The sequence below is a fragment of the Chelonoidis abingdonii genome, chromosome 5, assembly GCF_003597395.2.
Source record: "Chelonoidis abingdonii isolate Lonesome George chromosome 5, CheloAbing_2.0, whole genome shotgun sequence".
Classification (NCBI taxonomy): domain Eukaryota; kingdom Metazoa; phylum Chordata; order Testudines; family Testudinidae; genus Chelonoidis; species Chelonoidis abingdonii.
In genome coordinates, this window is record NC_133773.1 from 111,470,209 (window position 1) to 111,491,516 (window position 21,308).

The 21,308-nt window shown below is 39.4% G+C and overlaps 1 protein-coding gene across 7 annotated transcripts in view; it reads left to right on the top strand.

Moving 5' to 3' along the window:
• ADGRA3 (adhesion G protein-coupled receptor A3) overlaps positions 1 to 21,308 on the top strand; it is a 117,667-nt gene that overhangs the window by 71,112 nt on the left and 25,247 nt on the right. For 5 of the 7 annotated variants that reach the window (XM_032795552.2, XM_032795545.2, XM_032795546.2 and 2 more), the window contains 6 exons: positions 4,782 to 4,983; positions 10,157 to 10,306; positions 13,310 to 13,471; positions 13,759 to 13,962; positions 17,011 to 17,224; positions 17,449 to 17,657. In XM_032795552.2, coding sequence (XP_032651443.1) covers positions 4,782 to 4,983; positions 10,157 to 10,306; positions 13,310 to 13,471; positions 13,759 to 13,962; positions 17,011 to 17,224; positions 17,449 to 17,657 — 1,141 coding nt within the window. The remainder of the gene's footprint in view (positions 1 to 4,781; positions 4,984 to 10,156; positions 10,307 to 13,309; positions 13,472 to 13,758; positions 13,963 to 17,010; positions 17,225 to 17,448; positions 17,658 to 21,308) is intronic. The other 2 variants (XM_032795547.2, XM_032795548.2) reach the window with 2 other exon arrangements.

Here is a 21,308-nt window from a genome sequence, read left to right on the forward strand (position 1 = left end):
ATATTTATATTTGGTTCATTTAGCGGTAGTTTGGTTGACCTGTGAATTAATGAAGACCAGTTAAACATAGTCTTCATAAATACAACTTTTACATGAGTAGGTATTGTTTAATATGTCTTATTCAACTAAAAACCTTGAAGTAAGTTACTACTCATAACTATTAAACGTAAATCATATGTATATCAAAATATATACCAGCTTTTCTGTTTCAATAAATCCTTCAGCTATTCATATATTTTGAATATAAAAGATAACTTGGTTTGAAAATTGCCAAAAATGAAAAATCTGAAGACTGACTGGCCCACTGGATTTATAAGATGGTAACCTAAATATTACTTTTTTTAAAAGTACCTAAATATTAGATCATTAAATCAGAATATATTATTATAAACAGATTTTGAGAGTTGTTTACATTCGGTTTTGTGTGAGGATTGTAGTTTACATTTGTAAATATTTTAATTTCATTTTGAGGGAAAGAAGACACACAAGCTCATAAAATAGAATCCACTTTTCCTATTTTAAATTCTGTTTTGTGACAGTTCATTTTTTAAAAATTGTAATTTCAACCTTTATGCTGTCATCTCTTTTTAGCAATAAATGACTTTTTTAAGGAATCTTATTAAAAACGAACAGTGTGGTTGTTCCAATATGCTTGTTAGCTATTGGATAAGTAGAGAAAGATGCACCTACTCCAGGGTGACTAGAAAATTAAAGGTGCAATAAAACTTTCATTTCCGCTTGCTGGCTTTGCTGCAGGTAAGCCCTCCATGACTAGTAGCACGTTTTTCACAAAAGAGGCTAAGATCAGAGGGCCTGCATGTCCTGCCTTGATTTCATCAGAGAGAGAATCAAAAGCTCAGTCTGTTGGCTCTCCTATAACTCAATTGCAAGTGTAGATCTAAGATGGCTGGGAGAGCCTATTCTCCCTCTTGGGAGGCTTCCAGTTCTCACACACTGTTACCCAAGGTTCTCAGAACACAAAGCAGTGGTAACTTAACTGTTCCTTTCAAGGCGATGTCAGGAATAAATCAGTGAGGACACAGCTCTTCCGTCTGATAAATGATTGGTACAACAAGAGTGCTTTTATTTAAAACTACTTTTTTATTAGGTCTCAAGCACACACATACATAATGCTTTCACAATAGGTTCAGAGCATTCCAGACATTTATATTTACCCAAAGTCTGAGATAGCTTTGAGGAATCAGCAACCCTCCTTCCATGAACCCTCCTTCCATTCAAATGCTGGGGAGTTTAGGTGCTAGATCCTTGCCCAAAGAAAAGTTTCCTCAGACAGCTCCAAAGTGTATACTTTCTCCTAATCTTTTATAGCTAACAGAACGCATCACTCATAGTGACTCCTCGTGGGTCACCATAGTAACCTAGTAGGTCACCAATTCTCCTAGTTTCAGCAAACTATTCATTATCTCTTATCATTCAAGCATTTCTATTTATAACAATAAAAGTATATAGACTCATAGACCTTATGGTCAGAAGGGACCATTATGATCATCTAGTCTGACCTCCTGCACAATGCAGGCCACAGAATCTTACCTATCCACTTCTATAACAAACCCCTAAGCTATGTCTGAGTTATTGAAGTCTTCAGATTGTGGTTTGAAGACCTCAAGCTGCAGAGAATCCTCCAGCAAGTGACCCATGCCCCATGCTGCAGAGGAAGGTGAAAAACCTCCAGGGCCTCTGCCAATCTGTTGGGGCACTTAACCAAGGTTGACTATCCAAACATTCCTTCCATTCTTATGGTCCATTAACTCTGTCCTGTCTTCACATTCTGATTAGCAGAACTGCAAACGTGCAGCTGTTTAACCTTGCCTTTCTGAGCCTAAGATGATTCCTAGTTATGTGGTATTTTATTTTCAGCTAGCAATGGCCGGACACACACAAATGGCTGGACTGCAGTAATGTTAAATTCTGGGGTTACACTCCCAGTAAAGGTTTGATCTGCTAAAAGATTTTAGAGGCGTTCCCCTTTCTCCTTATCTAGTGTGATACAGACTTACCAGACAGTAGACTCTGAACTAGAGAGCGTAAGGAGGATCTTAATGCTTGGCTAAGGAACTCTTGGAGTTCCCAGCCTTCTTGTTCATTGGAACCACCTGGTGGAAGAAATACAGGTGTCACAGATGGGAATCCCCCCTGTCTAAAGAAAGATGTTTGTCTTCTTGTTGGTTTCCATTCCTCTCCAGAAGGAAAGGAGAAGTAATATGCTCTTCTTGCATAAAATATATTTTTTGGAATGTCATCATATGTTCCAGAATGTGGGCAAGTACATCCAGGATTTTAAAGTACATCCTTTACCCATTACTCAATCCCTTTAAAGCAGTGTTGCTCCAACTTTTTCAGTCCTGCCTCCCTTACCAGTAGCAGAATCTGTCCATAACCTCCCCCTCCCACACACACACACTCTTTCTATTACTGCATACCCAAGGCTTCCTTAGAAGTGGAGCTTGGGCTGAATGCAGAGTTGGGAGCAGAACCTGGGGATGAGGTCAGAGCTGGGGCTAGAGCTGGAGCTGGTCTGGGGGCAGAGAGGGAATGAGGGTAGAGTGGGGATGGAGACGGAGCTGGGCGGGGGGCAGAGCAGGACTGGAAGTGTGGTACTTTCTCCCTGCCCCCAGTGGGGACTGTCCCTGCTGCAGGCCCCCTTGAATGTTCCTCCTTGCCCCCTAAGGAGGCTTACACGGCACTTGGAGAACCACTGCTTTTAAAGTGTTTTCCATCCTGATTAAGTCTAAATGATGGCATTTATAGAAATGGAGGTGGGAATGAGAAACAACTCTAAACAGCTCCACACATTGCATGAATGTTGATGGATGCCCACATTTGTGTGGGTGGTTACAGGCCTGCTATTGGGGAAATGAATTTCTTTAAGATAAATTTCTTCTCTTGTCCCTATTGGGTCTTGGCTACTGTAGCAATGGCCACAATATACAAATATAGTCTTGTCCTCTTTCCCACACTGCATCATGTCACCATAAAATGATGCAACACTTCATTACCACATAATGTTGAGACCTCTGACAGCTACTGAAATTGAAGAGCCCCCTCTCCTATTTTGATGTACTCTGACAACTGATACAGTTTTCCCCTTTGGACTTCTTACTTGCTTTGGGGTTCTTTTTTGATACCATGGCCAACAGTGATACCAACTATCAAGTCCTCACCCATTTATGGGTTGCTCCAGTCAGGTCTCCACCTAAACCTGCTATAACTTCTTCCAAGTGTGCGAGGGTAGACGCTTGTTTTTCAGCTCTTAAATCTGCTTGCCCATCACTGAAAAGCCTGGAAGGTGACCTTTGAAGAGAAGTAGGAATTTGATGATACAGAAGACCTTCAATGTGCGACAGAAGCTAATGTCACTCTTCTGTGTTACCAGTGAAAATGAAGACTACAGCCATAATGATCCTCAAATTCCACCTCCTCCTGTTTTTGTGGAATCCCCTCTAGTGTGTTCATTCTATTCCTTCTTCAGACACAGAAATGTACCTTTCAAATTTAGACATATTTTGAGATGATCTTAAACCAGATATAGTTGTAATTAAATATGTAATCATGTACTGAACTAAAAGTTCAAGTCTAAAATATTACTTTTTTTACCTGCTTTAGGGGAAAATGGCTGGGTTTCAAATTGTTTGAAAACCAAAACAGTCCTTGTTTATCAGTCTGCTAATTCCTAATTCTTTTCAAGGAAAGCTTGCTTTAATCCTATTTGCTTACTAGGTAGAAAAGTAGAGGTGGCAAGAGAAACTTCAGTTGCTCATTCTCAAGAAGGGGACTATGCTTTAATTAAGTTTATGTGTTTGGTTGATGTCTTTGACGTATTTGACGTGCCAGATATTTTTCATGGTTTTTAAATCTTACATTGTTCATATTGATGGAAATATGCTAAGTAGCCTAACTGTTTAACTGTGTATTTTAGAATATCATTTGAACTCCTTTTTTGAGATGCTGAGTGACTAATCAGTGCAATGAAATGTTGCCATTTCATTTTTTTCTGCATTATCCTATTTGTTTTATGCTTTTATAAAGAAAGTAAAGGTTAGAGATAGAGAATTTTGTTTGGGGGGTGCATGGTCACAAACCAAATATGGGTGTAGAACATCTGTTTCCTTCCAAATAAACCTTTTTTCTTCCTTTTCCTTGTCAATGTAGATGAGAGGTTCTCACATGAAAATTAATGTCTATTCACTCTGACAGCAGAAAATGGTGTGATACGAGAACATCAAAATTGTGTTGTAGATATATGATGCTGCTCCAGTTGCTTTCTGCTCAGTTTGAACTGTCTCCTGTTGATATCTGCAGCTGAGAATCAGCAGACAGATGGAGTAAATCTGAGTTACACTGACACATGTGAGCAGGACAAGTAGAAATGCTGCAGAACATCTCATAGTATATGTAACATCCAATTATAGAACACTTAATCTGGAAGTCTTGCCACAAAAGTTGAGCAAATTCCCATTTAGAGCAAAATTGCAATCTTTCCTAATGCATTTTTATGTAACTTTTCTTTCTCTCCAGTGTGCAGACTGATGAAAGAATAGAAACAATAGAATACTGACATTGGAACTCATTTTTGTTAATAAATTCAGGTACAAATTGCCTGAAAATACCAAAGGTTAGCCAATGTGGCCTTTTAAATAGATTGCGGATATTTCATTCTGAAGTGTCTTTTATTTGGTGCCATAGTGCTTAATTCTTTTATTTACTCTATTTTTTACACTTGTCATGTAAATTTGTTTAATCTTTTGCCTTCAACTCTGTAGGTGGCCTAGAACATTGGCAGGCATTACTGCATACCTACTGTGTACTCGTTACTCTGCTGGCAGTGGGATATATCCTGGCAACTCTCAGGATGAGAGAAGAGCTTGGCGCAGATGCGACAGAGGAGGATTCTGGGCAGAGGAGGACTATTCTCGGTGCCAATATGCAAATGATGTTACTCGAGTCCTGTATATGTTTAATCAGGTAATTTGCACTTCTCTATCTTTTGTGAAACAGTTTTAACATAACTTCAATCAAGATCTTCAGCGAAAATAAGATTTACAGAAATCTGCTTCCCAACTGCAACAGGGCTACGACTTTATCACAGAAGTCACAGAATCCATGTAATGAGCCGCACACCTCCCAGCCCCAGAGCGCAGGAGTGCCCCGGAGCAAGAGCTGCTGTGTCCAGTGGGGTTGCCCCAAGATTGGAGCTGTCAATGATGGGGGGGAACCTGCAGTTCTGAGCCCACCACCTCTGGGTGAGGTGGGAAGCCTGCAGCTGCCCATTTTGTCATGCGTATTTTTAGTAAAAGTCCAGACGGGTCATGGGCTTCCATGAATTTTTCTTTATTGCCCGTGACTTGTCATAGAATCATAGAGTATCAGGGTTGGAAGGGACCTCAGGAGGGCATCTAGTCCAACCCTCTGCTCAAAGCAGGACCAATCCCCAGGCAGATTTTTACCCCAGTTCCCTAAATGGCCCCCTCAAGGATTGAATGCACAATCCTGGGCTTAGCCGGCCAATGCTCAAACCACTGAGCTATCCCATCCCCTTCCCCCATGACTTTTACTAAAAATATGTATGACGAAGTCTTAGCCTTAGTTACAAAGTATCTAGTATTCACTGGATCAATGTATGGACCATTTGTTATCTGATCATTTCTCTTTATTAGCATTTCACAGCTCAGAGCCTAACATTGAAACCTGCGGTATTACACAAAAATTTGGTTTAGCTTTCCTTTAGAGGCCATCAGATTTTTTTTTAGTGATTTAGAGAATTCCGGCAACCTCCGTAATGGGGTGCACTCACCTCTCGTGAGCATCCCCTGATCATCGAGTGTGTGCGCATGCTGCAGTTTTTTCTCAATTTCCTCCACTAGTCGCCCAGTCGCTGCACTCCCTCTGTCTGAGTCATGCACAGTCCATATGCGAAATTAAACAAACTCCTTCCAGGGTACACAATCCAAAATGTCTCCAGTGTCCTGCAGCCCTCCCTATGGTACCCTGGTTTGGTCTGGCTAGATTGCAAGGCTCCTACTCCAGACTTAAGTCCCCAAGGGCATCTTCCTGGGGACTCATTACCGCTCCTAGAGTCCTCAGTGACCCTGGCTTTCCTGCTGAGCCCACAGTTCACTGACCACAGCTCCCCACTTCTCTGGGGTGCCGCAGTTCTAATTCTCTTCCTTAAGGCATAGCTACTTCCTCTCAGTGGCTAGTGGTGGGGGGAACTGGTCCCACCCACTGCTCTGTGTCCATTTACTAATTGCTGCTCTATGTTTCCCTGGCCCATAGCCCATCTTAGTTGAGTCCCAGCAGCAAGCCAGAAGCTCCTTCCTTGCTCTCCTGGTCCTTGCAGATAACTACTTGTTTAGTTCCAACAGCCAGCCAAGAGCTATTCTTGGGCTCCCCAAGTCACTGCCAGCAACTGATCTGTCCATTCCTCTCAGCCCCTGCAGCCAGCCAAGGAGCACCTCTTGCTCCCCCAGTCCCTACCAGCAGACTGAACTCACTCTGGCCCTGCAGTTCCTTTTATCTGGGCCGGCTGAGTCCTGATTGGCTGCAGCCTCTCTCATTGGCTGCCTCCCCTGCAGCCACTCTAACCCACTTGGAGGACCTCTCTACTGCTCCTTTCCTGGGAGGAGTGTTGAAGGAACTTGAGGCTTCTGGGCCTAGTCCACAACATCTCAACCTCAAACACCCTCCCCAAAATGTAAAAGGTTACTCTAGCTGTCTAATCTAGTATGGCGCTGGGTTAGATTTATTGAATTCTGAGCTGCTCTTGTCTCCAATTTAATCACACAGACTCTTGGAACATCACTTTGCTGTAGACAGTTTATTGATTCTGTAAATCCATTAATATTTATTTACAAATGCAGATACACTTTAAAAATAGAGATATTAATCATAATCAAAAATATACCATGCATTTTTTTACTCTAAAGTTTGTTTGTTTTGAGATACTTTCAGGCCTTGTCTAGATTGTCGTGTTTTGTTCTTTGGTATTTGAGTTGATTTGACAATTACTTTGAGTTAACTAACACCATTGTAAATGCAATTGTAGGCACTCTGAATGATTAACTATAAACGTTCATGAAATGTCACTCATGTTAGTTAAATGACAATCATTTACCCAAAAACTGGGGTTCTGGGTTTGAAAAAAAGTGCTGAATAGCAGCAGCAATCAGGAATTTGCAGCCTTGTAATCAGGGCCTAATATGGTTCTTTTTATGCCCACTCTCACTCATTCACCAATGTCTTGTAAGAATGTTGTAACTGCTTATGCCTAATACTTGAAAAGAAATATTAAAATTTCAAAATATCACTGCACAGAAAATTGAAATGGATTAATAGTCCTTTTTGTGAATTATGAACATTTACAGATGGAAAAACTGGAAATCTGACATAAGTACAGACTAAAAGTTTCTGTAGTCCTTCCACTGGAAATTAAATTTTAAGTAATAAGAAAATGATCCAGAATGTAGTTAGACTTAAATCTTACTGTTCACTTAATCCTGTTTATTCTTTGTCCCAAAAATATTCCATTAAAGAAAATGAACAAAAAGTGAAAAAGAAAAGAAGAAAAAGCCGTCCTAAAAATATAGAAGGAAACTTTAATTTTTAAACAAGTTGCAAATTAATGGTGGATAAAAGAATTACACACACAACACTGGATCTTCTCAAGTCTAAGCATACATTTGCTTTTAACAAGTAAATAAACCTACAAGGTTCCAAATTCCTGGTGCAATTTCTTTGCATGTTTTTCAAACCCAGAATCACTCATAAATGAAACCTCGTCCAAATAAATTATTAATTTTACCTGGGAGTTGTAGTCGGCATGGTTTCTTATGAGGACGTTTATAAATGAAACACTTTCCTTAAAATTCTGAATAAATTTCCATTAACCATTAAAAGCAAACAGCAAAGAGAGAGAGCCTTAACTATAATCTTCTACAGATATTACTAAGTGATACACATGCAAAGTCAGTAACTATGGTTCAGTGGTGTTGCCAATATGACATGGTATTAGAAAACTAGCACCAAAATACCATCTGGAATTCAGGGTATCTGGGTTCAAGTCCTTGCTCTACCTCCGACTTTTTGTGTGTAACTTTGGGAAAAAATCACTTAATAGTTATGTGCCTTCATTCCTCATCTGGGGGTGATAATACTCCTTTCTTTTACTCTTTGTGTTATCTGTGATTAGGGAGCCTGGCTTATATTCTACCCTACTACTACTGCTCTTTGGTGGGCAATATTTTTTTCATGGTTAGGGAGAGTTCTGCAAGTCTCACATTAGGAAAATGAAACCCAGAGTGAAAATCCTGTCAGGGATATCTTAAGAGAAGCAGGATTACTGGTCTGATTTTTCCATGTTTAAATGTATAATTATTTCTCTGCTCTGTCAAAATTGTAAGGAATGTTCAAAAATGTTATCTTAATATTGAGCTCCGTGATTTAATTATTCCTTTAGAAGAAATAATCTAAATGTTATCATTCTTTCCTGCGTAACACAATTTTGTTACAGGTAGGTCAAGAAAACTTGTTAGTCATTTTTTGCACAGAAAACATTTCGATCTCCCAAGATAGTTAAGTTTAATAATTAAAACCCAAGTGAAATCTAGAGAAGATTTTCAGTGCTAGATTAAATAGTTTTTGGGTCCTGTGCACTATGGAAATTGGGCCTCCCCCACACCTTCACTCAAATTTGGCCCAGCTGCCCCTACCATGACAGAGGGGAGAACTGGGCACACCTGAGCGTCACTGTACCCTAGTCTAATTCTTCTACAACTTCTGCCCGCCCTGCACAGCGTGAACAGGGGCCATTTAGCAAAGCATCCTCTCTCCAGATGTTCGCTGGACACAGAAACAAATGCCTTTCACCCCACATATATCCCAGCAATCCTCCACCAGCTCCCACTTACACTGAGAGTCCCCATACACATTCCAGGAGCTCTGACATACATCCCACTCACCACAGCCCTGAGTGCCTCCCAACATCATGGCCACTCACCAGCATCTTCACTCCACTCCCACCCCTGTGGTAGGGCAGCTCCTCCTGATTTTGGCCACCCAAAATGCCAAGTTGCAAAACCACTCACTCAACTGTGGCCCCATCATCGTTCCTCCCTTACCCGCTGGCATCATGACAGAGGGACAAGCAAACCAAACCTGAGTGGCGTTGCAGGGATTCAGGTTTGGCCCTTCCCAACGCCACCCACAGAAATCTGTTGGTTGGGAGGCCCTCTGACATGGTAAATCCAAGCCCAAAGATTTGTTTTGCTGGACTGTTTTTGTCTTTATTTACAGGCTAGATATATTATTATCTTTTTAACGCCTGGTAGTTTAAATCAAATATTGATCTGGCTCCAAAATGGGAGGAAACCCTTACTAAATAAAATGCTACAATTAATTTTGTGTTAAAGGGAATTCTTCATTACCTTAAGGAAAAATTATGGAAATATTGCATAATCCAGGCAGATGGATATACAATGTGATCTTTTAATGAAAAATGAATTAATTAGTTTTAAAAAAAGAAAAGCCCAGAGAGATTATATGCAGTATTTGAAGTCTGGAACTTGATTTTTTTTTTTTTTTTAAATGATGCATTATGGCTGCTAAACTAATGTACACTAGGGATATCTATCATTGTTTTCTAAAACCATGCTTCCAGATCTACTGGTGCAAGCACTGATGCTGCAAAGAGAACCATGCAGGTGAGACCCTGTGCAGTGCCACAGGAAGTCCATAGGACTCTGGTAGGATGCAGGAATCTGCCTGCCTGTTTGTTGTTGCAGGAGTCTGACCTTGAACTTTTCTTATATTTTAGGGAGAGCCTCTCATTAATTTCAAGTACATTTTCTATTATTTTAAATATGTCAATAGATACTGTGGCTGTGGTGTATGTAGCTTTCTCTTAACTTACCTAGCTATGAAACATATTTTTCATGCTCTAGGAATTTTGGAAAACAATTTTGTCTATATATACAGGAAATAAATGTGCAAAGGAGGAGAAATGTATTAATTGTACTTTATTTAAAAAATTAAGGTTTTGTTTTTGTTTTACAATAGTCTCAAATTTGAAACAGGCATTCTCCTAAATTGTATTTAGATTTAAATTTTCCTTTTTCGGTGCTCATATTTGTTCTTTATATAGATGCCACTCAACCTTACTAATGCAGTTGCAACAGCAAGACAGCTTTTGGCTTACACTGTTGAAGCAGCAAATTTTTCTGATAAGATGGATGTTATTTTTGTGGCTGAAATGATAGAAAAATTTGGAAGATTTGCTGAAAAGTACAAAGAGGTACCTTTAACATTTGATACCATTTTCAAGATAAGCGGATGAAATATTTGCCGTATTAAAAATACCTGTTTTAAATAGTAAAACCTTCTAAACCTTAGGTTGAGGAGCTCAAATTTCAGGTTCTATTCCATTTTTTCTTTTGTTTAGTAGGTTCCTGAAGTTGCTGACCCATGGTCAAAGACTTTGTACTCATGCTGAGATCCTCCAGCATTCGCTGGACTTGTAATGTCTCTGGTCAGTACTGGAGCAGGGAGATAGGTCCAGTAAGTCTGGTTTTATTTAGTATAGAGTGGGTCACCCAGGTTTTCATTAGAATGATTTTATATAAAAAGATGAATAATGAAGACCTCCGAGATCCTCTCAGTAATGAATAAAACAAGACTTATCTTTTCCCCCCATGATAGCCTGGCTTTATTCAATATTGAGCTGTATCTCTAAGGTTTTTCAGTCATCTACCTACCTCGATATAACGCCACCCAATATAACACGAATTTGGCTATAATGCAGTAAAGCAGTGGTTCGTGGGGGGTGAGGCTGTGCACTCTGGTGGATCAAAGTTCAATATAACACGTTTTCACCTATTAACGTGGTAAGATTTTTTGGCTCCCAAGGACAGCGTTATATTGAGGTAGAGGTGTAAAATCTTAGAGAGCGTATTGTTGAGAAAGAGTGGGTAGAAACTGTTTCACTGCTGAACAGTGATCTTGATCTCACTATTCAGTGCATTTTGGAAAGTTGGAGATCACAGTGCAATAATTTGGAACTTGGCCAAAAAACGCCCCCAACCCATGCACATGACGAACAAATAATATAGTCTAAAAATTCACAGTAAAACTCTTTTTGGAGGATTTTCACATTGCAGTTCCCTTTTAAATACATAGCTCAGTTAATTTGTCCTAAATTTAATTTTTCTATATGTTTGTGAAATAATTAAAGTAATTTAATAAATGACTGTTTTTAGTATCTCACCTAAAATATGGATTGCTGCATTATTTATTATATTGTAAGGGTATTGTTTTCTCAGCAATGATTTGTCAATCTGATATCACTCTGCCACTACTTGAAGGCAATAAAGCGATAAAACCGTCTAAGTTAAATTCATAGGTAGTGTTTTTAATAGTAGCTGAAGTTTCTCAGTTCCTCTGTTAGATGATGTATTGTTCTTTTTGGGTTTTTTTAAACCATGTTTAGTGAAACCTGTTTGATTTGTTGATCTGTTGGAAAGTTGCAAGTGTTAGCCCATTCTCTAGCATGAATAGCCAATACATAATTGGCTTTAGTAATCTTCCTTTAGTCTAAATAAAAAGTTTTAAATTAATCACTACACATTGCTTACCTGGAATTAATTAAAATGTAGAGCTGAAAATATATGAAATACGTTTTCAAATGGCTCTTCATTGTGCAGTTTGAATAGTCTGAAAGATGTAGAATACATGAATTGTAACCTTAATAGCCTCCTCAGTGTCATGTGTCCATTATTAAAAACAAACATTTGGGGATGGGGAGGGAGGGAATCTGTGTTCGACTATTCCACATTAGAAAATGGGGGGGAGGGGTGGAAATCATCAAGGCTTAGAAACATTTTAAGAAAATTCTTGATGATATTGATGGAACAGTGTGCAAGTGTGACTTTATAATAAGTTCATGATTTATGCCAGCGGTTTTCAAACTGGGGGTCAGGACCCCTCAGGGGTCATGAGGTTATTACATGGGAGAGTCACAAGCTGACAGCCTCCACCCCAAACCCCGCTTTACCTCCAGCATTTATAATGGTGTTTAAATATATTAAAAAGTGTTTTTAATCTATGGAGGGGGGGTCACACTGAGAGGCTTGTTGTGTGAAAGGGGTCACCAGTACAAATGTCTGAGAACCCCTGATTTATGCAGAGAGAATCAATGACGTCTGATTCCTATAATTTTAGGAATTTCTGGTTGACTTTTATAATAAATTATCAGTTTAACCATCAGACTTAAAGCAGTGTTATGGTTTATAATGAAATTAATAAGTATTTTATCCATTTGGCTTAGTTTTGATTGATTTCAGAAACATGTATTAAATAAGGGCCTGATCCTGCAAAGTACTGAGTGCTGCCCTCTCTCCGTTGACTTCACTGGCAGTTGAGGATGCCCAGCGCCTTGCAGCATCAGTCCCTAGCAGAGCAATGGAAAAGATGTGGCAAATCTTTACTTCCAGATATGGACTTTTTTGTTTGAAAAGCTTAGAAATCTCACTGCTGTCTTCTTACCTGCTATTGTTAAAAAAGTAACACCTCAGATTACAGTAACTGAAAGAGGTCAGGTTGTTTTTTTTTTGTTTTGTTCATCTGACAGCATTCGTGTATAGTCTCTGCCACTGTTTCTTCTGTATGAGGCACTGATCCTGTAAAATCTTAGTGTCCTTTACTTCACAGAGCTGTTGGCAGTGCTCAAAGTTAAGAATGTGCATATATGTTTGTAGGTTTGGGGTCTAAATCAGTAAATTTCCAGGGCCAGGGGGAAGAGGAGGGAGAGAGGTTGTGGTAAAAGAGGGGAAGAAAGAAAAGCTTAAACTACCAAAAATGACAGTATCTGGGTATTAGGAGTACCATCGAAAACTACTTTTAATTATTGAATATATTAAAGTTGAAGTTGATGGTGGCCCCCTTAAATGTCTCATGCTGTTTTGCTATTGGAGTATAATATTGCATTTATCTGACAGAAGAGGAAAGCAAAATATATTGTCTTAAAAATAATGCTACAGCAAGGTAAATATCTGACTCTTAAAAGCCACTCCAGTAACTCATACCTGACAAATAATGGTTGATGTGGTAACAACTGTGGGGTTTTTTGTTTTTGTTTTTTGTTTTGTTTTGTTTTGTTTTTAAAGATGCTGTCAGTAGTATTGGGTTTCCAATAATTCTGTCTTGAAAAGGATGTTATGCTGCTTATTGATGTGCCAAACGATGAATTACCAAAGCTGACAGATTTTTTGTTTGGTGTTTTCTTATTTATGTCCCATACTAGCTTGGTGATGTGATGGTGGACATTGCAAGTAACATCATGCTAGCTGATGAACGTGTTTTATGGATGTCACAGAGAGAAGCCAAAGCTTGCACTAGAATTGTACAGTGTTTACAGAGAATTGCTATGTATCGACTGGCAAATGGGGCTCAAGTTTACTCAACAGTAAGCATAAAGTTCCATTAATTTAAAGTAAACATTTCTTGTTTATTTTGAAATGTGAATTTTTTTTTCATACTTAATATATTTTGACATTGTCTGATTTATGATTTGAGGTCTAGAATATTTGAGATTCCTAAAAGTAAAAAATAATTATTCTGACCAAATTAACCTGATAGTTATACAGAATGCTTTTCTGGTCTTTGTATAAAATTAATGTGCAGAATCCTATGAAGATTTGTTTTTAAGTGGTATAAAGTTTTTTAATGTTTATATTATTTTTCTTGTCACAGTACTCCCCAAATATTGCTCTGGAGGCTTATGTAATAAAGGCAACTGGCTTCACTGGGATGACATGCACTGTATTTCAGAAAGTGGCTGCAACAGACCGTACAGGACTTTCTGACTATGGGAGAAGAGATCCAGATGGAAACCTAGATAAGCAATTAAGCTTTAAGTGCAATGTTTCAAATACACTGTCAAGTTTGGCACTAAAGGTCTGACACTCATTGTTTCTATAGTGACTTATAAGACTTAATTAGAGATTAATTGGTTGGAAAGCAGGCTTAAATTTAGTTTCCAATGTAAAAATATTCCTACTGCATTGTAATACAGAACAATTATTTAAGAACAAGGGCAGAGAAGCTATGAGAGGAATAAGGAGGTTGGTTTTGTGTTGCTTTTGGCTTAATTACTTAAAACCATTCTTAACAGACCAGTGTCTACATTTAAAAAAAAAAAAAAAAAAAGTACCACCACCACCATACTCTCAGGCTATATCTGCACTACAGAGTTCTGTCGATAAAACTTATGCCTCTGTTGCATGTCCACACTATGTTCTTTGTGTCGGCAGAGTGCTTCTACACCGGAAGCTCGTGTATCAACATAGAGAGCAGTGCACTGTGGGTAGTTATCCCACTGTGCAACTAGATGCAGGGTGCTTTGGGAAGGGTTGGCAATTCCTCGTGTCTCTTTTGCCGACAGAACCGTACTGTAGACAAGGCATTAGACACATACAGGATTTCAGCAGCATAGAAATTGAATTACCTCCTGACCTCTCTTTAATGTTCAGTACATTTATTTTGATATGCTATCTGCATGTTACACTTAACTTTCAAGTTAAAATAAGTTACTTTTTAAGATGCATTGATTTAACTCAAATTTTTTACTTTGACACACAGTCTAAACAAGTGTGTCTCATATGGTGATTGAGGACATATACATATTTAGATAAATACTGACAGTGTGAAGGAGTACAAACTAGAAAACAACTCTGACAGATTCATTTGTCTGTATATAGGGGAAAGTACTTAACTGTGACTCCATGGAAAATCCATTTGTGATTAAATGCCAGTGTAGCGTATCAATTTGCCATTACTGCTTAATATTTTGGACCTTCACTGCAGATATGTACTGTACCAATAACTTGTGTACAAAATTGTAGATAATGCCCAGTGCTTGAATTATGGGGGAAAAAACGTAGGAGGACACCTACAAGCAGTCCTTCAGGGAACATGGAACAAGGTGCCAGAGTATCCTCTGGCTGGCTCTTGTGCTGCTATTCTTTGCTCTGCCAAGCTGAGTCTTCTCCCCTCTGCTCTAGCCTCCCACCGCCACTTCTGTCCTGCTTCTTTCTCTAGCTCAGCTGCCTCCTCCTTCCTTACCAGTTAAATCTTGCCTTCTGCCCCTGCTGCTAACTCTTCCCACCTACCCCTGTTGCCCCGCCATCATCTGCTCCTGCCTCTTCCCCCTCCCCCTCCCAGGCTCCCTCTGTTGTACCTATCACAGCACTTCTTCAACCCCCGCTACCACTTACACCGGTGTGCCTTTTGTCTCTGCCTCCCCCCAGTCTTCTACACTCAACAAACAACCCCATCTTCCCTGCTGTAGTCCTGCCTCCGGCTGCACCTGACACCATCCTGTCTCCCCTAGCCCTGTACTTGCCCACCATCTTGCCCTGCATCCACTCTGACTCTCCCTCACCCCGCAGAGCCCTCTCCCAGTGCAGATCTCCTGGAAAGGAAAAGGCTGGATTTTTGCTCACGTCATCCCCCAGGTCCTCCTGCGGTGACCGTTCTGTTTGCTGTCCTCATTCCCATCTTGTAGGTTCCCCCAGTCCTCCTCCCTGCACCTCCCATCTGTGGAAGCAGAGTGGTCAGGACCATACGTGCCAAGCATGAACCGATCTCTGCTGAGCAGCTGGCCAGGGCACTGGACAGCACTTCTCTCTTGCTGATGGTTTGAAGGGGCTTCTCCAGAGCGGGCATTGGAGCCTAGTATCCACCAGTAAAGTGCCAAGCATACTCAGTGGGACCTGCTTGCTCTCGTCAGGGGACCCCTTGCTTCTGCAATGGTGGTGCCAGGGCTGCTGATCAGTCCAGCATATTCCTACTCACTTTGCAGACCCTTCCCTCTCTGTGCCTCCCCACCATAGGTTTTTGGCACATGGTGTTGCTGCTGTCTCTGAAGCTCCTGGCCCTGCTGCTGGCCATGCAGGGAAGAAGTAAGGGGACCAAAAATATACCCCGGTGCCTTTATGAATAACTCAGAAGTGGTGTAGCTCCTAAAAGTAATAAGGGGGCCCAGCCCCCATAAGTCCCTCCTGTAATTCAAGCACTGATAATACCACTCCAGATGAAACAATTACAGCATTTACCTTTACATTTGTCTGTGTGCCTGTCTTGCATTTGGCCTTGCCTTTTATGTTTAGCTCCCAAGAGATTTTCCAAAACCTTCGGCAGAGGCGCTGGCTGGCATAGCCCTGAAGCACCCAAAGAAAAAAATTAGTGGGTGCTTAGCACCCAACAGCAGCCAAGCTCCCCACCGCTCCCCTCAGTGCCTCGCCCACCAGTGGCCCTGCTGATCAGTTCCTCCCCCTCTCTCCCAGCGCCTCCCACCAGCCGAGTTTCAGCTTTGTAGGAGGCGCTAGGAGGGGGTGGAACTGGATAGGGAAGGGGCAGGGGTTTGGGGGAAGGGGTGGAGTGGGGGCAGGGCCTGGGTTGGAGGGGGAGGGGGTAGAGCACCCCTACCCCACCCCCCATGTAGAGAGGAAGTCAGCACCTATAACTATAGGAACTTGTTATTAGCAATTTGAGCTTTACTGGCTACCAGAAAGGAAACTATGTACAAAATCTCCCGCCATCTTAAGAACATAAGAACGGCTATACTGAGTTAGACCAAAGGTCCATCTAGCCCAATATCCTGTCTTCTGACAGTGGCCAATGCCAGGAGCCACAGAGGAAAAGAACAAAACAGGTAATCCTCAAGTGATCCATTCCCTGTCGCTCATTCCCAGTTTCTGGCAATGATTAACAAATAATTCCATATTAAAGTTGTGTTAAGGTTTTTAGTTAAAGCATATTTTGGTGGATTATTTGAAGCACTTCTGTCCAAAAAAATAATTCCAGTCCTGAGCTCTGTTTCTTTCAGACATTGTTGCGCGGAAGGAAGCCCAACAGTGATAAATTGGAGGAGCTGCTAAATAAGACTAAAAAATCCCCTTTTTGTTAAGAGATTAATACTTCTTAAAATCTGTTTGTTTATAGAACACTATTATAGAAGCTTCTATTCAACTGCCACCCTCCCTTTTTACACAAAAGCAGAAAAGAGAAATTAAACCAGCAAATGAGTCCATCTATAAGCTTCAACTTATTGCATTTCGCAATGGAAAACTTTTCCCAGCAACAGGAAATTCAACAAATCTTGCAGATGATGGGAAACGACGTACCGTAGTAACACCAGTTATTCTCACCAAGATAGGTTTGTTTTTGATTATTATTACATTTGTATGACCTTAGAAAAATACCAACGCTTTAGGAGCCTGATCCTTGACATTATATTCAAGAGGTATGCAAATGTTGTTTCAATTAGTGCACTTCTAAGAATCAGATATTGTCCAGCATTAATATTTACAGTGTGTGTTGAAAATTAAACTTTTAAACATTTTTATATAAAATCAATTCCGTAATTTTTTTCCCAAACAGATGGTTTAGGCCTTGCCAGTCACCACATTGCTATTAACGTGACACTGCGACGTATTGCTCATGGAGCAGATGCTGTTGCGGCACAATGGGACTTTGATTTGCTCAATGGACAGGGAGGATGGAAGTCTGATGGATGTCACATTATCTCTTCAGATGAAAACATTACCACCATTCAGTGCTACTCCCTCAGTAACTATGCAGTCTTGATGGTATGGTATTTTAATTTAATCAGAAATAAAAAAATGTGCAGGAAAAATAGAGAATTAAATGTTTTGCTTTTAGTATAATAAAATACCGTGGGAGTGGGGGTATGCTCACACTAAGACGAACTTCAGAACAATTTTCACGTGTTATTTGTATTGGTTTAGATGTTGGCATAAGGTCTGGCTGAAAATGGGAGACTGGCAAACACTAAATTTTACTGCAGAATATTTTAAAGACACAATAGGTTTTTCTTATGAAACCTTTCAGTATGGTACTATAATATATAAATCTATTCTAATGAACTAATAATTGCCAGTATGCTTTTGTGAACTTTAGATTCTAGGTCTAACAATGACAGCCTCAAATGAAGAATAGTAGGCAGGAGAGAAAATAATAGGAAATAACTTCTAGGCAACAATAGAACTTGACAGGTTAGTTTTAGTGTCTATGGATATGAGGTTTTTGTCAGTTTCTACACCCTGGTTTAGAGCCACTGAATGAAGATTGGTGTAAAATGCCTATTCATCCGGTATTCATGATCATACTTCCTGGAAAAGTGGGTGAATATATGAATATAAGAAAAAAGATTATGGTGTTTAGTTACTACACAAGGCAAAGTACAGTATTTGTTAAAGATATTCCTACAAATATTTTGATTTGAGTGTCTCCCATGTATTGAGCTCATTAAAATGATTACACCAATTCTGAAATACAGTGGCAGGAATGAAATAGTGACTTGAGGGAAGTGCCTTCCTCATAGTAAGTTATCTTTTTGTGACTGCTTGTTCCCAGAAGACCCCTTCTCCCTAACTTAGCAAACAGTTGCTATTCTTCCTAAATCTATGTCTCCCAAGATATGACCCAAGGTGGAACAGTACATTTTGTTTCTGACAGGTGAAGCAACAGGGACTCTGCTTGTCTGCTTCCTTGTGCTGCTCTGATGGTTCCTACCACAGAGTTATAAGAGCAGACCTCTAACAATCGTAAGTATAGATTGGGATACAAAATTGAGAACATCAGTATGAGAGGAAATGGGGTGAAATACTAATAATAAATAACATTTAGAAGTTACACTTGCAAAATTAAATTGCATAGAGGTATCATTATCAGTATTTATTACACTTGAAATGTTACATATGGTCTTAAAAATAAGTTAAACATTCTCTCCAAATCATGTTTTCAAGGAAAAAGAATAATTTGGGATAAGTAATACATGAAGAATGTGGTGACTTTTTATTACTATTTAGCAGAACAAACAGTTAAACTTTAAAAAAAATATATTTAATAAAAGAGAACATTAAATGGTAGAATACCAAAAAGCAATTTTTTTTAAAGGAGGGGACTTTGTAAGATTTGGCGTGATGCCCATTGTATATGAAGCTTTTTAAATGGGAGACAGCTTAAATGAAAAGTTTCTATTTTTGAATGGTTGAAGGTACTTTCATCAGTACAATCTAGAATTGGATACTCTATTCTTTTATCTTACTTTTTACATTTAATCCTCTAAAATGTAATAGACTTTTTTAAACCTGAAATATGTTACCTACGCTTGTTCAACTTATGTTCAAGGAGAGATTTTACTTCAAGTTAAATATAATTCTGCCACCTGGAGGAAAGAAAATTAAGGCGATACACAATCTATATGTTTGCATAGACCATTAATCTGATTAAATTTCTATATTCACACATAAAGATTACATAGAACATTGTTGCTATGAGTGCATACACAAAATTAAGTTTCCACAGAAAAAAAATATTTTGAAAAAGTTTAAGGCGACAAAGCTAGAAAATGACACTTAAGGATTTGAGCCTCAGTGCCTGACCACAACTTAATGAAGAAAAATGACAAGTGGGCTTTGTTGTAATTTTGTATTTTGACAGCAGAGCTGGGAGAAAGTGGTGTTTCTCAATAATGAGCTTGCGTGTTCAGAGACTTCTCGTACAGCTCTAACTTTCCCCTATAGAAAGGGTGATTGCGTGATTTTTTTTCTCTTAAATTAATTGTTTATTATAGTGCCATTATTTAAGACTTTAATGTTGATGGACAAATATCAAAAGATTTGATTTAGATGAGCATGAGAATTTATGGTAGTTTTTCAGAACTGCCACATCATTTGAGCAATTACCTTCCCCAAGCAAGCATTGATCTCGCTTTACCTTTTGATACAATTGCTCCATTTTACAACCTTTAGAGATTATAGATAGTTTACCTTTTGTTTTTCGATTAATGGTTTTTGTTTAACTACTTTCTAGTTGTGAAGACTGTAAGACACGCAAGTAATATTTGTGCCGTTATCTGAATCCCAGTACTTTGCATTTGTACATGCACGATTATGGGATATGGTGAGACCACTGTGCTAGAGATGTATAGGGAAATATTATCTCTATTTTCTCCTGTAGTCTACCTCTCTGTGTGTATTTCAGAACATTACACTATGTCTTCTCTACATCTACTAATAACGAGGAGACACATAGTGCGTACCCAATTCTAGCTGTTTAATAAGCTGGAGCATAAGTATGATTTTTATATAAGTAATGTGTATAACAAATGTTCAGTGAATTCATTAATTTGAACTAATAGTACAGGAAGCTTCATGTGGCTTGGTGAGTTCTGTGGGCTATGAAGTGCTTGCAGTGGAAGGAGCCCATAACCACTGGCAGGTTACAAGTGCCCTTCAGCTTCATCTAGTTAGTTCTAGTTGTACATGTCCAGAAACATCCAGGCACAAGAAGAATCTGTCACAGATTTGCCAATAGAAACAAAACTGCTGAGAACCACGATCTGCTGAATTTAAGACAAGATAGTACTGGCGAACCAGTAAATCCTGCCAGTGCTGAGAATCAAAGTTGCAATGAAGTTCATCTGAAATGAGGTATTTTTACATCTAAGGTTAAGACAAGAATTGGATTCTGGAATATTAGAATACTTTGGAGCACAGGGAGGCTGATCAGGATTGTCACAGAAATGTAAATCTTTGGAATAAGTATTCTTGGACTGAGTGAGATGAGATGGACTAGATAAGGCAAATTATCATAGGAAGAGACAGTGGTTTTATAATCTGCAAGAGAAGATGACACACCAGGAAGGCACAGTCTTGTTACAAGTCAAGGAAGCGGTTAAAGCACTGAAGAATGAGAACCTGTAACTCTAGAATGTTGACTGCACGCTTTGTGATGAACAATCAAAAAGTCACAGAGTTTGTGTTATACGCCAACAAATTATACCGATGAACAGATCAGACTGTTTCTATGTAAGCTTGCAGAGCATCCTTGGCAAGATCAATACTTATGACATTGTTAACCTCATGGGAGAGCTAAATGCACAGGTTGGTGACAATAATATTGGATATGAGCGCATTATGGACAGACATGGCATCCCAGGGCAGATTGACAATGGAGAACATTTTGTCCAGCTCTGCAGCCTAAACAGTCTTTGTTTTGGGGATACACTGTTTCCATGTGAGGAAAGAAACAAACTGACATGGAGATCAAATTATGGCTTCACCCAGAAACAGCTTGTTCACATTGCCATCAGTATGCTCTGGAGATCAGTGTTGGCTGCCAGGGTATACACAAGTGCTGAGTTCTTGTTATTGGAACAATCAAAACTAAAGCAGGTAACACCATGTGAGGTAGAGGATATGTATGATACTAGA